Source organism: Rhododendron vialii, chromosome 5a (genome assembly GCF_030253575.1).
Source record: "Rhododendron vialii isolate Sample 1 chromosome 5a, ASM3025357v1".
NCBI classification, from domain to species: domain Eukaryota; kingdom Viridiplantae; phylum Streptophyta; class Magnoliopsida; order Ericales; family Ericaceae; genus Rhododendron; species Rhododendron vialii.
The window spans coordinates 2,648,314-2,661,442 of record NC_080561.1 but is presented as its reverse complement, the minus strand read 5'-3'; the positions used below and the strand labels follow the sequence as shown (position 1 = coordinate 2,661,442).

Genomic DNA, 13,129 nt, shown 5'->3' with positions numbered 1-13,129 from the left:
AGCCACAAAGCTCACCACGCTTAGAGTAGCTAGAATCATTGTCTTATTTTCTTCAAGAAACCATCCGCGGTTCCAAGCCTCTGACCCATCCTTCTGCTTCTGCTCCGACCCAAGCGTTCTCGAAAGGGATGCGCAATCATGCTGCAGTATACTACCGCAAGCGCGTAGGTCAAGAAAGAATATCCTGTATGGAGGCATTGTAAGAGGGTTCTCGCGGGAAATTCTATCAAATTGAAATGCAACTACTGTAAGGAAGTCAAGAACGGTGGGGTAACAATAATTAAACATCTTTCTGGAGGACCTCATAGAAAGACTTCAGCATGTCTTCTCCGCCCACCAGACGTCAGACTTGAGATGAAGGAATACCTCCTTAAAATTGCTGCAATGAATTAAGAATCAGACTGCAAGAGATGGCTCCGACTCATATCCTGTAGTCTGCCCCTCGTACCCATCTTTCGCGAGGGCTAGAGCACCATTGGAGTTTGTTCATACCGATGTGTGTGGGCCTATATATGGACACACCATCTCATGAAGGTAACAAGTACTTTATCATTTTTATTGATGATTTTTCTAAAATGACATGTTTGTTTCATGAGGCAAAAATCCGAAATTTTCTTGATTCTTCCTCCACTAAAATTAATTAAAGGATAGGTTAGGGAATAGCCAACAAATCTTGTGATGGGCTTGAGGCTTACATGGGTGGTGTTCCCATCCAAGCCGTTCATATTCGGCATTGGTCGGCTCAGATTTCATTCCTGTAGTTGAGATGAAATCTAAGCCATCCATTACCGAACATGGACGGCCCGGATGGGGTGTTGTCTAAGGGACAACAGGGTCCTGAGTTCCCAAAAAATATCCTACAGCAGAGGTAGTTCAACTTATAAAAACGGAAGACTGCTGCGTTTTAGGGTTAACGTCTTGTAAAAACGAAAGACTGCTGCATTTTAGGGTTAACGTCTCTCTCTCTCTCTCTCTCTCTCTCTCTCTGAGTGATTTAACTTGACGTCCTGAACTCTCCTATTGCAAATATACTGATAGGGAGTCACTATTAGGTGCAACCAGATCCAATAAAGGTTAGTCTTCAATTACATAAGAAACTTATTTTTATTCCACTGATTGTTTCTCTCCGATTGTTTAACAGTTTTTGTTATGTGATACATAATCATAGACACAGCTCCAAACACAACTGTGTCCGGAGCCGGTGGAGGTTTTAAAAATGTGTTCCTAGACTTTTTTGTCATTTGTATTGAAAATCCCTAGGCAACCCTAGCTTGCCTAGGTTTATAGATTTGCTCTATTTCAAACTTTTTCAATAATCAACTCATAATTGATATATCAAATCAATCAAATCAATCAAACATGCAAAAAAAAACAATAAAGAGAAGATAACCAAATATATGTGAAAAATCCAAAAACTACAGGAATGAATCATGTACTAAAACCATTGTACGATTACAAGTAGTTCTCACTCAGTGTTCACGTATCCTCACCACGAATCCTAATACCTACTTTCTAAATCCAAATTCATTTTATCTCTGCATGATTGTTGAATCTTGAATCCTCAAACCTTCCAAACGAATCGCCTTTCGAACTCTACGAAAGGGTTTTGTGTAGAAATTGAATGTGTTGTAATAGAAAACCCCTTTAGAGCATAGGTAGTGATACACCCTCGCTAGTCTTCGAGGCGCACAAACCCTAGCTACCAAAAGTGTAAAGAGATGAGAGATGTCAGTTCTGAACTTTCTTTTTTTGGTGTTGGTCCCAATTCACGACCTAATGGGTTAGTATTTATAGAGCAAATTTTCATGTAGACGAAACATCCCGTGTTGATCCTCTTCTTTCACTTGACTAACAACTGCCACACTAAAAAATTAACACACCCATGTGAGACTCCATTCCACAACCTATAGTACAAATGCTCTAGAAATGAATAAAATAAACTTTCAACTCGATTAAAAATAATATATATCAATGTGAGTTTTGATCATGAAAGTGTCAATTAACCAAAAACGAGCGGCCTTTAGAGCTTACATATGTGCATTATGATTTATGATACATCACGAAACAAATATACTGAGGAAAACAGAACACTTACGAGTTATGAAGAATAGAAAGATATACATGATTCGGCCGGTCAAAGAAATTCAATCCTATGTGTATAACTCGATTTGAGCATCTTATTCTCTTATTTTTTTGCAACAGCAAAAAGAATTTTATTTATCTTGTTCTCTTATTAGCTTCATATCGAATTCTATGCTGTTTCAATTACAGTATTACTAACTTTTCGCTGCGGTTATGATCCAAATGGCTACTGTTGTAGACACACAGAAAATCTTGGAGTTGACACAATGGAAGAAACTTGGTCATGTATTCCCACTCTTCTTATATGGATGATTATGAAACGTTTGCAATTTATCGACAATCTGCACTTATCTGCCGTTTGTAAGCATTGGCTGAACGCCTTCCATAATTTCCCAAAAGAACAAATCCCAACAATGTCTTGTTCTAATTTTCCGTGGCTGATGATCACTAAGGATCATCGTGGAAGCGAGAGGGAGTTTTTCAGTCCATGGACTAAAACCAAATTCACTGTTGATCTTCCAGAATTTGCCAAGACCATTGTCATACAGTCAAAAAATGGTTGGGTGCTCCTATTGACATGTCACTGTTGTAAGCAAGTCCCTCGGGTGTTCTTGCTAAACCCCTTTACTCGAGTGAAACTCGAGATGCCAAGGTTGCCTCGATTATTCAGTGCATACATGCCATCAGGAATTTCCATGCTTGAGGGTACTCCCAATTGTGTAGCCCTTGTTGATCTTTGTCTCGCAATTGCCCACCCGGGTGACAATGCTTGGAAATTTTTCACCATTCCCTTAGAAATTGGTCAACCTATGTTTTTTCAACCTGTGTTTTTTGTAGACCGTTATTTGTATCTTATTTCCAACCATGAATGGGTACTTCGTTTCAACACGATTGATTTCACCATGACTAACGGTTTCAAGGGAAGGAAATTTAATCAGTTTGGAATTGAAGGAATGGGTTCGTACTTCCTACAATGCAACAAGGAGATCATAAGGGTTTGTTCAGCAACTTCAACTGGCCGCTTGATGCCTTACGGCCATTTTTCCATGAATTCTTTTGCGGATGCAGCATGGGCTTTTTATAAGTACAGCTTTTCGAAAGCAGCATGGGAAGCGTTGGACGATGATGAGATTCGAGGAAAAAGTTGGTTTCTGTCGAATTGCGGGGCTAAATTTGCATCAGCTGCAGAGGGGACTGCAGTCGAGAGAGTTCACTTCCTCTCCAAGTTCTCGAGGAGAGCAAGTTACTGTTTGTTTAGTTGCGATCTTAATTCGCCTGGGAAGGATGCTCACAGTTATTTCGGCAATCTTAGTAGGAAAAGCACAGTTTGGATCAATATGGAGTGATATATCTCATCACCCATATTTGTTTTCGTTCATTGCTGTTCATTTGACAAGGTTGTGATGAGATTTCATTTAGATGCCATCTGAAATTTATAAACCTTACTTCCGTCACCAGTACTGTTTTTAGTTATTACTAGCGGATGCCCGAATGTGACATATATAATCAGTGTTCTGAACCTCGGTACTCGCTCGGCCAGGCACCTTGGAGCGAGTACTCAGCGTTAGTCAGTGAGTACTCGGCGAGTAATGTCCACCGAGTAGGGGATTAGTCCCTTCGGCCAGGTACCTTGGAGCGAGTACTCGCCGAGTACTCGGCAATGAATACCGAGTTTTAGAACACTGTATATAAGCTGAACTTAACTAAATAATCCGTTCTATCCATCCGCTCTACGCGATAGATGTAATCACCACAAAGCGTGCACCAGTTACCATTTTGATATATATAATTCTCTATTTGATCATAAAAGACAATATTTACATAGAGATATTCTATGTATCTTTTACTAAAAAATAAATGATCCGATGGCTAAAAAGTTAGCACAAAGTGATCTAATGGTTATAGAAATTGCTCTTATTTATATATTTTGCCTAAAAAGCGAGGGTAGAGAGGTTTAGATTCATCAGGAAAATATTCTCTGTATCTTTAAAAATAAAATTATCAAATGGCTATGGCTACAAAGTTAACAGAAAGTGATCTAACATAGTAGAAGTTGCTATCGTTTATATGACTCCACATTTTTAACAAAAACCGCTCTGTTTTATTTAGGAAAGTCTTTGAGTTTATTTACGGTCAAACGTACCTAAAAGTGAGTCTCCCAAGTCGAAGTGATGCACCAGAGAGGGAATGGGGTCTCTACCATCCGGAAAATGAGGGCAAATTTTCTGATCTACCATATGTATTTGTTGCCAATTCAAAGGAAAAGAAATGGTCTAACACCACACAGAGAAAGGTTTGTTGGAATTCACCGGCGACGTTTGAGGATTTTTGAAGGGATCCGGAAGATGAGGGCAGAACTTTCTGACTTGGTGAGTTTTGAGATTTACAAACGAGTTTTAAAAGGTGGTTTGTAAGATCCTCTGGTACTCATAGATCGAGTTTTCACTGCCATGGCCAACCCCCAACCATCTTAAATTTGAATCAATACCTTGCTAAGGCCTAAGAGGTATAGAACGTTTCAGTTGTTCTACATGATCCGGGGGCAATGAATACACAATTGCGCTGCTCGAATTACCGCTCCATATGAAATCAAAACAGGGTTGTTTAGTGAAGAAATTGTCCTCGCGTGGAAGTATTGGGGGGGAAACGAGGGCCTCGGCGACTTTTCTTCCAGGTGAGGAATAGGAGAAGTGTGAAGATTAATGACGAGAAGAGTTGAATCACCATGGATTTCCAATTTCGCCATGATGGAATCAAGTTTTTTCACGTACAAAGCTTTCCATTGTTGAATGAAGCGATTCCATCCACGATGGTTGATGGCGGAAGGAGTTGCAAAGCAGATTGACCCTGTTAATTCAACAATAATGGGTGGCTCTGTGCGTGAAAAACTTGATTTTGTCTTGCCGAAACAGGAAATACACGATGATTCTACTCCTGTCACCGTTAATCTTTCATCCTTCTCCTATTCCTACTACTTAAAAATATCAATGATTCCATTAGAAAAAAGCCGCTGAGGCTCCCATTTCATCCCAATACCTCCATGTGAGGTCATTTTCGTCATTCGACAATCCTGTTTGACTTCACTTGGAGCGGCAATTCTAGCGGCCCGATTCCATCCATCGTCAGCCGGATCATGGAAAACAAATCGCGACGTTCGATTCACATGATTTCAATCTTACAAGTTTGTGCTCCTCCTTTGAGCTAGAGGATTTTTTGCTCTCCCCAACGAATCCCTGGCTGTACTGGGATGCTTCCCAATCTCAACCTCAAGCTTTTAGGTTAGCTATTTGTTTTTGTTAACCACTATTTTTTACGGAATGGAGCTTCCGTGAACAGGGGTTTACGGAGGTGAATCACGTGCGTCCGTTCCGGCTTTGGACGGACCGGATTTAGATGAAACTTTTCGTTCGTTTTCTGGGAAAAAGTTTCATTTAAATCCGTACTGTCCAAAGCCAGAACGAACGGCCCAGATCACGCGCCTCTGTGGATGTTTTATTCATGGCTACTCCGCAAATAAGGCAATCTCATTTTTTTTATTTAAAAAAAGGGTCAAATCATCCCCTAATTAATTATTTGGGAAACTGTCTTTGCTCTCATCTAATCTCGTTTCTGTTGTGTTAATTTTGCTGCAGTTGAAGGTCTCACATATGCCCTCTGATTAATACGACGCTTGCAAAGAATTGCACAAAAAAGTAAAGCAAGATGGAAAATTTAATTACGGACGTTTCGGGTCTCTGGCATGGATTAAGTCATATGATCGGCGTGCGTCATATGATCGGCGTGCATGAACGTGAACAAAAACACGAGTGAAAGCGTGAAAAACTACTAAAAATTGTAAGAACAGTGTCTAGAAGTAGGAAGTAAGAACGTAAAGCCAAAATTTAGACTTGTTTCAACTTATCCTACCAAAAAAAATTGGGTTTCATGCACTCAAGGGTGCGTCGTACACAATCTTGTGACAGTATATTGTGTCGTGGCTTACATGGGTGTTGTCCCCTTCGGAGCCCTCTATGTTCAGCACTGGATGGCTTAGATTTCATCTCGGTGGACGGTTTAGATCTGTTAGACTGAGATGAAATCTAAGCCATCCATTACCGAATATGACAACAGGATTGAGTTCCCAAAAAATATCCTATAGTGGTAGTTCAGCTTATACAAACGGAAGACTGCTGCGTTTTAGGGTTAACGCCTCTCTCTCTCTCTCTCTCTCTCTCTCTCTCTCTCTCAGAGTGATTTAACTTGACGTCCTCAACTCTCCCATTGCAAATATGGAGTAATAGGGAGTCTCTCTCTCTCTCTCTCTGCCTCTCTCTCCCTCTGCAACCAGATCCAATACTGGTTAGTCTTCCATTACATCCGACTCTGATTTTTATTTCACTTTTTGTTTCTCTCCGTTTGTTTAACTGTTTTGGGAATGTGTCATTGTTTGTAGAGCAATGACAAAACACAACTACGAACAAAATTCCTAGACCTTACCCCATCTGTATGGTGTATTATGATACATCACCAACAGGGTCGGCCCTGGGCATAGGCTCACTGGGCGACCTCCCTAGGACCTCCAGTTTTTTGGCTCAATAATATGGTCCCAAATAACGAAATATGTTAAATATTCTGTATGTGAATTATTCTTCAAATGGGCTAATTTAGTATGGTGGTAAAAACCGTGTCTTGTAATTGCAAGGTCGCGAGTTCGATCCTTGCATTCTTAGTTTTAAAGCGAATAATTATTGAATTTGTGCGAAAAAATTTATCCCAGCGGACTCCAAACTGACCAACGGTTTCAAGAAGTTGGTACAAGTGAAGAGCCACTAAACCACGAGGTAATATTGATTCTTATATCAAATAACTAATTTGTATAGACAAAAATGAGAAAAAATAAAACACTCAAGATGAATAGAAAGATATACATGATTCGGCCGGTTAAAGAAATTCAATCCTATATGTGTATAACTCGATTTAGCTCCATATCAAATTCTATGTTGTTTCAATTACTAACTTTTCACCGCGTTTATGGTCCAAATGGCTGCAGTTGTAGACACAGAGAAAACCTTGGAGTTGACACAATGGAAGAAACTTGGTCATGTATTCCCAATCTTCTTATATGGATGATTATGGAACGTCTGCAATTTATCGATAGTCTGCGCTTATCTGCTGTTTGTAAGCACTGGCTGAACGCCTTCCATAATTTCCCAAAAGAAGAAACGACGTCTTATTGTAATTTTCCTTGGCTGATGATCACTAAGTCTAAGGATCATCGTGGAAGCGAGAGGGAGTTTTCCAGTCCATGGACGAAAACCAAATTCACTGTTGATCTTCCAGAATTTGCTAAGACCTTTGTCCTAAATTCAAAAAATGGTTGGGTGCTCTTATTGACATGCAGCGACTGTTGCGAGCAAGTCCCTCGGGTGTTCTTGCTAAACCCCTTTACTCGAGTGAAACTCCAGATGCCAAGAAGGCCTCTACTTTTCGGAGTTCGTTGTCAGCAATTTCCATGCTTGAGGGTACTCCCAATTGTGTAGCCCTTGTTATTACTTACAGATATATCGCAATTGCCCACCCGGGTGTCGATGCTTGGAAAATTTTCACCATTCCCTCTGCATTACTTTATCACCGTATCGTGCACGTATTTTTCGTAGACAATGTTTGTATCTTATGGACATCTATGGACGGGCAGTACTTCGATTCAACACGATTGATTTCACCATGACTAACCATTTCATGGGTAAAACTTATCCGTTTGGAACTGAAGAAAAGGATACGTATTTCCTACAGTGCAACAAGGAGATCATAAAGGTTTCTTCAAATGGGTTGATTCCGTACGGCCGTTTTTCCAGGTATGGTTTTACGGAAGCAGCATGGAGTTTTTACAAGTATAGTATTTCGAAAGCAACATGGGAAGCGTTGGACGACGATGAGATTCGAGGAAAAAGTTGGTTTCTGTCGAATTGCGGGGCTAAATTTTCATCAGTTGCAGAGGGGACTCCAGTCGAGAAAGTTCACTTCCTCTCCAAGTTTAAAAAGAAAGGGAGTCACTGTTTGTTTAGTTGCAATCTTAATTCGCCTGGCAAGGATGCCCACAGTTATTTCGGCAACCTTAGTAGGAAAAACACAGTTTGGATCAATATGGGGTGATTAATCTCAACACCCGTTTCGTTCATTGCTATTCATTTGAGATTTCTGAAAAACTGAACATCAGTTCATTTAGGTGCTATATAAATTTTTGTAAACCTTACTACCGTCTTAATTACTGTTTTACTTATCAATATCCTGTTATATATTTTGTTGTGTGTTTTTTGATGTTACAGAGAGCTTAGAGGCTAGATGTTGAATGCCTGGTGTATGTGCTTTTCAAAAACTAAGGTTGTGAAATGATGACAGTATAGTATGTTGCCTGGTGTATGTGCTTTTCAAAAACCAACGTTTTGGAGACGGAAACGCGTTTCCTCGTTTCAGAGATGAAAACTCATTACAATGACGACGGGAACTCGTTTCTAACCAATACGGGAACTTACACTTGAAAAGCGGATAAGAGACTTATGATTCGAACTGTGATTGGTAGATGCCCTCTGCTGGATTTCGTTGAAGAGGTGCTATACAAAAGTACGAAACACTTTCTTGGAAGGAGAGGGTAACGGTAGATTTATGGGTAAGTGTAAAAGTCCATTGCTTCTGTTGTATTAATAAAAGAAAAATTTATAAAAATGGTCATCTTAGTTTCATTCGAGTCTCATTTTTGTCCTCTAAGTATCAATTACAACTTTTTTGACTTTTAAGTTTGGTTTTCGTACCAAATTGATCCAATTGATAACTTCTGTCAGCCAAATTAGACAAAAAAAAAATTAGATTGATGGCAGTTTGGACATTGTAGTTCGTACCAAGTTGATCCAATTGATAACGTTTGTCATCAATCTGATTTTTTCCATCCAGTTTGGCTGATAGACATAATCAATTAGACTAACTTGGTACGAAAACCAAATTTGAAAGTCAAAAGAGTTGCAATTGATACTTAGAGGACAAAAATGAGACTCGGGTGAAACTAAAAGGACCATTTCTATACATTTCCCTTAATAAAATTCATTTTATCTTATGTGTTGAATTTATTTTTCTCTATACAATTTTTTAATTGTACCTTCTAGCCATCTTCAAGAATAATATTTTCTTTTTGACCTTTAACTATATAAAATTTTTATAATTTTTCCTAAATGCTCCCGACAGCGCTTCCACACTTCTATGATTATCCGCTCTCCCGCTCCCACTCCCACTCCCACTCCCACTCCCACTCCCATTTCATGCAACTAAGGTATGTTGGCTCTGCAAGTAGGTATAAAGGGCGGGGCGGGTAACTCGAGTACGCCACCTTATTCTCTCATCCCTTGGAAGATTGTTAATAAATAAACCATGTCGAAGAGAAAACTCAATACATAAATACGATTGCCGGGAAAAAAAAGTCGAATAAATAAGTTGATATTCAGGGCACTACAGAGGATACCTGGCCCTTCAAAAACCAAGGGGTATATCTCCTGCTGCTGGTGACATAAACTTGGATCCAGTAACCCTCATGCCTTTGTGTTCTTCGCACCTCTTTCTTCCTACAACAGGTTGCCTTCTGCACACGGTTCCATTTTTAAAATCAACCCCACAAATAGTGCCCGTTTCGTTCATAGCTGCACTCTCTGAGAAAACTGGAGAGCAGGTTATATGGGGTTTATGGGGCCTTGTAATCTTTCTTCCTTTGTGCTCGTCACATCTTTTTCTCCCTTGGATGGGTGGTTTTCTACACAGAGTACCATCGTCCGAGGTGATTCCACAGATAAGAAAGGAATTGTTGCCAACTAGAAAACTATCGGCAACTGGTTGAGGCTTCACTTTGTCATAGCAGAAACTTGTAGCATCAACACCAAAATCTACAGTTGATTCATCATCAATAGGTGATTTCTCATCTATAATCAACTTCGAGGTCAAAGCGTTGACTTTCATCCCTTTGTGCTCAGCACACCTTTTCCTTCCTTCAACTGGTATCCTTCTGCAAATAGATCCATGACCTAAGGCCACCCCACATATAGTAGCATGGTCCTCATCGATACCATATTTAACTGGAACAAGTTTAGGCCGTGATCTGCCTATTTTGAGAATTCGAGAGAAGAGATCGTTGTTCTCCTCATTAAAATATGTGTTGGATCCTTTTTCCAATATAAGCGGCTTGCAGGCTTCAATTTTGATACCTTTTTTCTTCCCCTGGAAAGTCAAAAGCTTCCTCACAATTGCAGGAAACCGGGTACTTGGTGAAGTGCTTCTATCAAGTTTTTGGAGGATATCGTTAGGGCGGCGAACACCATTACTGCCTTTGTTCCATGCATAATCAAATGTGTCAAGGAGCTGAGCTTCTGTTTTTTCAGCATTGCTCTTATTCTTCATCTGTTCAACATTTAGAAGAGGGAACACGAAAAGAAAAATGGTTAAAATTCTGCAAGCTGGCATACACTATGGGGGGATCTCCGTCACATTATAAATGGTTACAAAAGGAAACGCGAAAAGATAAATGGTGAAAATTCTGCAAGCTGACTTGGACGAAAAGATAAATAAGCATGTGTAGTACAATGAGATGTAATGGTAAGGTAACGAAGTGAGTTTTATGTGACTGTATCCATTCATGTGTCAGTTAGTTTGCGAATAAATTTTCTGCATGCACCATCTGCTGATTCTGCTCTAGTCTCTGATCAAGTGGATGTCCCAATCTTCTACGCCATTGCCTAACATGAGATGTTGTCGACCTTTTTATTTGACGACTCATTTGCAGCAGATAAAGATGAAGATAAAAATGAATGCGAAACCGCAATGGCAAAGTGGTATAGCCCAACTTGCTACCCTCACCAATCTTCTTCCTGCCCCCAGTCCTTACCTGGGAGTACTGCTTTTAGCAAAGCTATGGCTAGGTCAGATGGGTCTGTTACCATCCTTCCTTTCATACGGTGGAGCAAACTTTCCCATTAGATTGCTACTAGGAAATCGAAGCTTGCTTGATGCATATTTTTCTGTTCTTGATAATAAACTGGCTGATATCTTTTGATATTCAAAGTCGTAACATTGCTTCTTCTTTTTTTCCTTTCCTGCTCTCTCTATATATACGGATATTCTACTTTATCTCTTTTTTTAATTCCTAACTGACTTTATTTGATTCATGATTGGCATGGTTCCAAGCCCAAATTGTTACACATAACTTCTTGTTCCCCTTCCCTCCCTCGCTGGACTGTCCAACTATCTGATCACCCTAAGAACAGCTAACAAAACAAAAGGTAGGAAGAGCAAGCGCAAGCTAAGGTCTTGGTTTCTTCTGTTGTGGTTAGCACTTCTTGCTTTGAGAAAGTTAACGGGAAGGCAGCTTAGAGAGAAATCCTTACTTTTTGGTGGAGGTAAAATAGAATGCTTGGTTTCGGGAAACGAAACCGGAAGTCACTTACATAATGTCAACTAGGATCTCTTCAGCCAGCTCGTAACCCAAATTTTTCCTAGAAACATGGAAGAATCTGCGCATCATATACTGAGTTACGATGAACAACTTGTTCCACAGACACTATTATGGTGCTCATCATCAGTTTATATGAAGTTCAAGTATTTTAACATTACTCTTTTACGTAAGAGGCAAGTAGTTGTAATCATGCACAATTGCACAGAAGCTTAGCATGCATGGAGCAATCACAATGTGTAAACGAGCACAAAGTGAAGAGTTTATCTGATACAGACATAACAACACCAATGAACTTATGAAAGATACCGCATCATATCGTCTTTGATCCCAACAAACTATGTTATCATGTTGCGGCTGTTGCCAAACTTCTATAAACACTTCTGTACCTAGATCTAAGGGGTACCAAAACCTATTCTACTATGCCAAATGCATCGCCTATTAAGTGCAATTAGCCTAATTAGCCAAGGAAGATCATGCAATTAGAAACCCCAAAAGGAAAATTTACTTACAGGAGCCCATCTGTATACAACTGAGTAGCTTCTTGCAAATATATCCGAAAATAATCCAAGCCCTTGTTGAGTAGAAGAATTAAGCTCACTAGTTGGTTTTCCATTCTCTAAATGAGCACCTTCACGGCCATAACGTTGTAGCCTAGTCCTTACATTTTCAGCCTGTCCAAGGTAAACCGGAATTATACAGTCTGGGTCAAGCTTGCTAGTCTCACGGCTTGAGCTGGAGTGTGGTACAGCTATGCCGAGCTCATAAAGCCCTGAACATGAAGAACAATTAGGGAGGTTGTGAACCCTGTATCTCTCTGCTCCTTCCTTCCCCAGGGAGTGGTCTTCCCAATCAGAAGGTCCAACAAGAATCTGAACAAAAGCAAATACATACCATGTACTGCGTGAAGGACTTTATATGAGAAAAAGTATGTGTATCTTAGGATTCATACTACTTCATAGTTACAGAGAAGTTTTCTTTTTGTTACCCAGATTGACATAATCAAGTCCCTCTGAAATTTCCTACGTTTTGGTTATTACTGATGGGTTTGGGAAGCTTGATTCGATTTTCGATTGCATTTCGCTGACTATATCAGGGTTCAATAATTGGTTATATAAATCAAGACACAAATACCATGCTTTACACAACTGATGTAATCTGTACCCTCCCTCTTCATGCTATACGCAGTTGATATATTCAGTTACACAACTAGAAATTCTGAGGAAAACCATTGCAAAATCTGTCTTTTCAATTTGCATTCTTGATTTGGTCCATTTCTCAACAATTACGCATAATTACCTATAAAACCACCCTTCAAAACTTCTCTCTGTCATTTTTCATCAATCAAAGAGACCAGCAGTCCCCATAGGATTGTGGGCTCACAAACTTAATAAGACAAATAGATCATTTCTCACAAATGCTAGAAAACGTAAAGCTGGAAGAATGACCCAAATCTCTCTTTGAACCAACCAAAACTAGGATAAATGGGATGCTTACTCAAATTTCCTTAATTCAAAAAAACAAAAGGAACAAGAAAAAACTTCATTTTCGTGGTAGACTTTTTTTTTTTTTTTTGAACTTGTA

The 13,129-nt window shown here is 39.6% G+C and overlaps 2 protein-coding genes across 2 annotated transcripts in view; one reads left to right on the top strand and one right to left on the bottom strand.

The window, feature by feature from the left end:
* Positions 1–3,533, top strand: part of LOC131327304 (putative F-box protein At5g66830) — a 29,267-nt gene extending 25,734 nt beyond the window's left edge. Inside the window, exon 2 of the mRNA XM_058360402.1 lies at positions 2,321–3,533. Within this exon, the coding sequence (XP_058216385.1) occupies positions 2,349–3,428 (1,080 nt within the window). The 5' untranslated portion in view covers positions 2,321–2,348 and the 3' untranslated portion in view covers positions 3,429–3,533. The remainder of the gene's footprint in view (positions 1–2,320) is intronic.
* Positions 1–13,129, bottom strand: part of LOC131327303 (protein EFFECTOR OF TRANSCRIPTION 2-like) — a 38,128-nt gene that overhangs the window by 24,597 nt on the left and 402 nt on the right. Inside the window, exons 2-3 of the mRNA XM_058360401.1 lie at positions 12,058–12,417; positions 9,572–10,497 (exon numbers count right to left, since the gene is read on the bottom strand). Of these exons, the coding sequence (XP_058216384.1) occupies positions 9,580–10,497; positions 12,058–12,417 (1,278 nt within the window). The 3' untranslated portion in view covers positions 9,572–9,579. The remainder of the gene's footprint in view (positions 1–9,571; positions 10,498–12,057; positions 12,418–13,129) is intronic.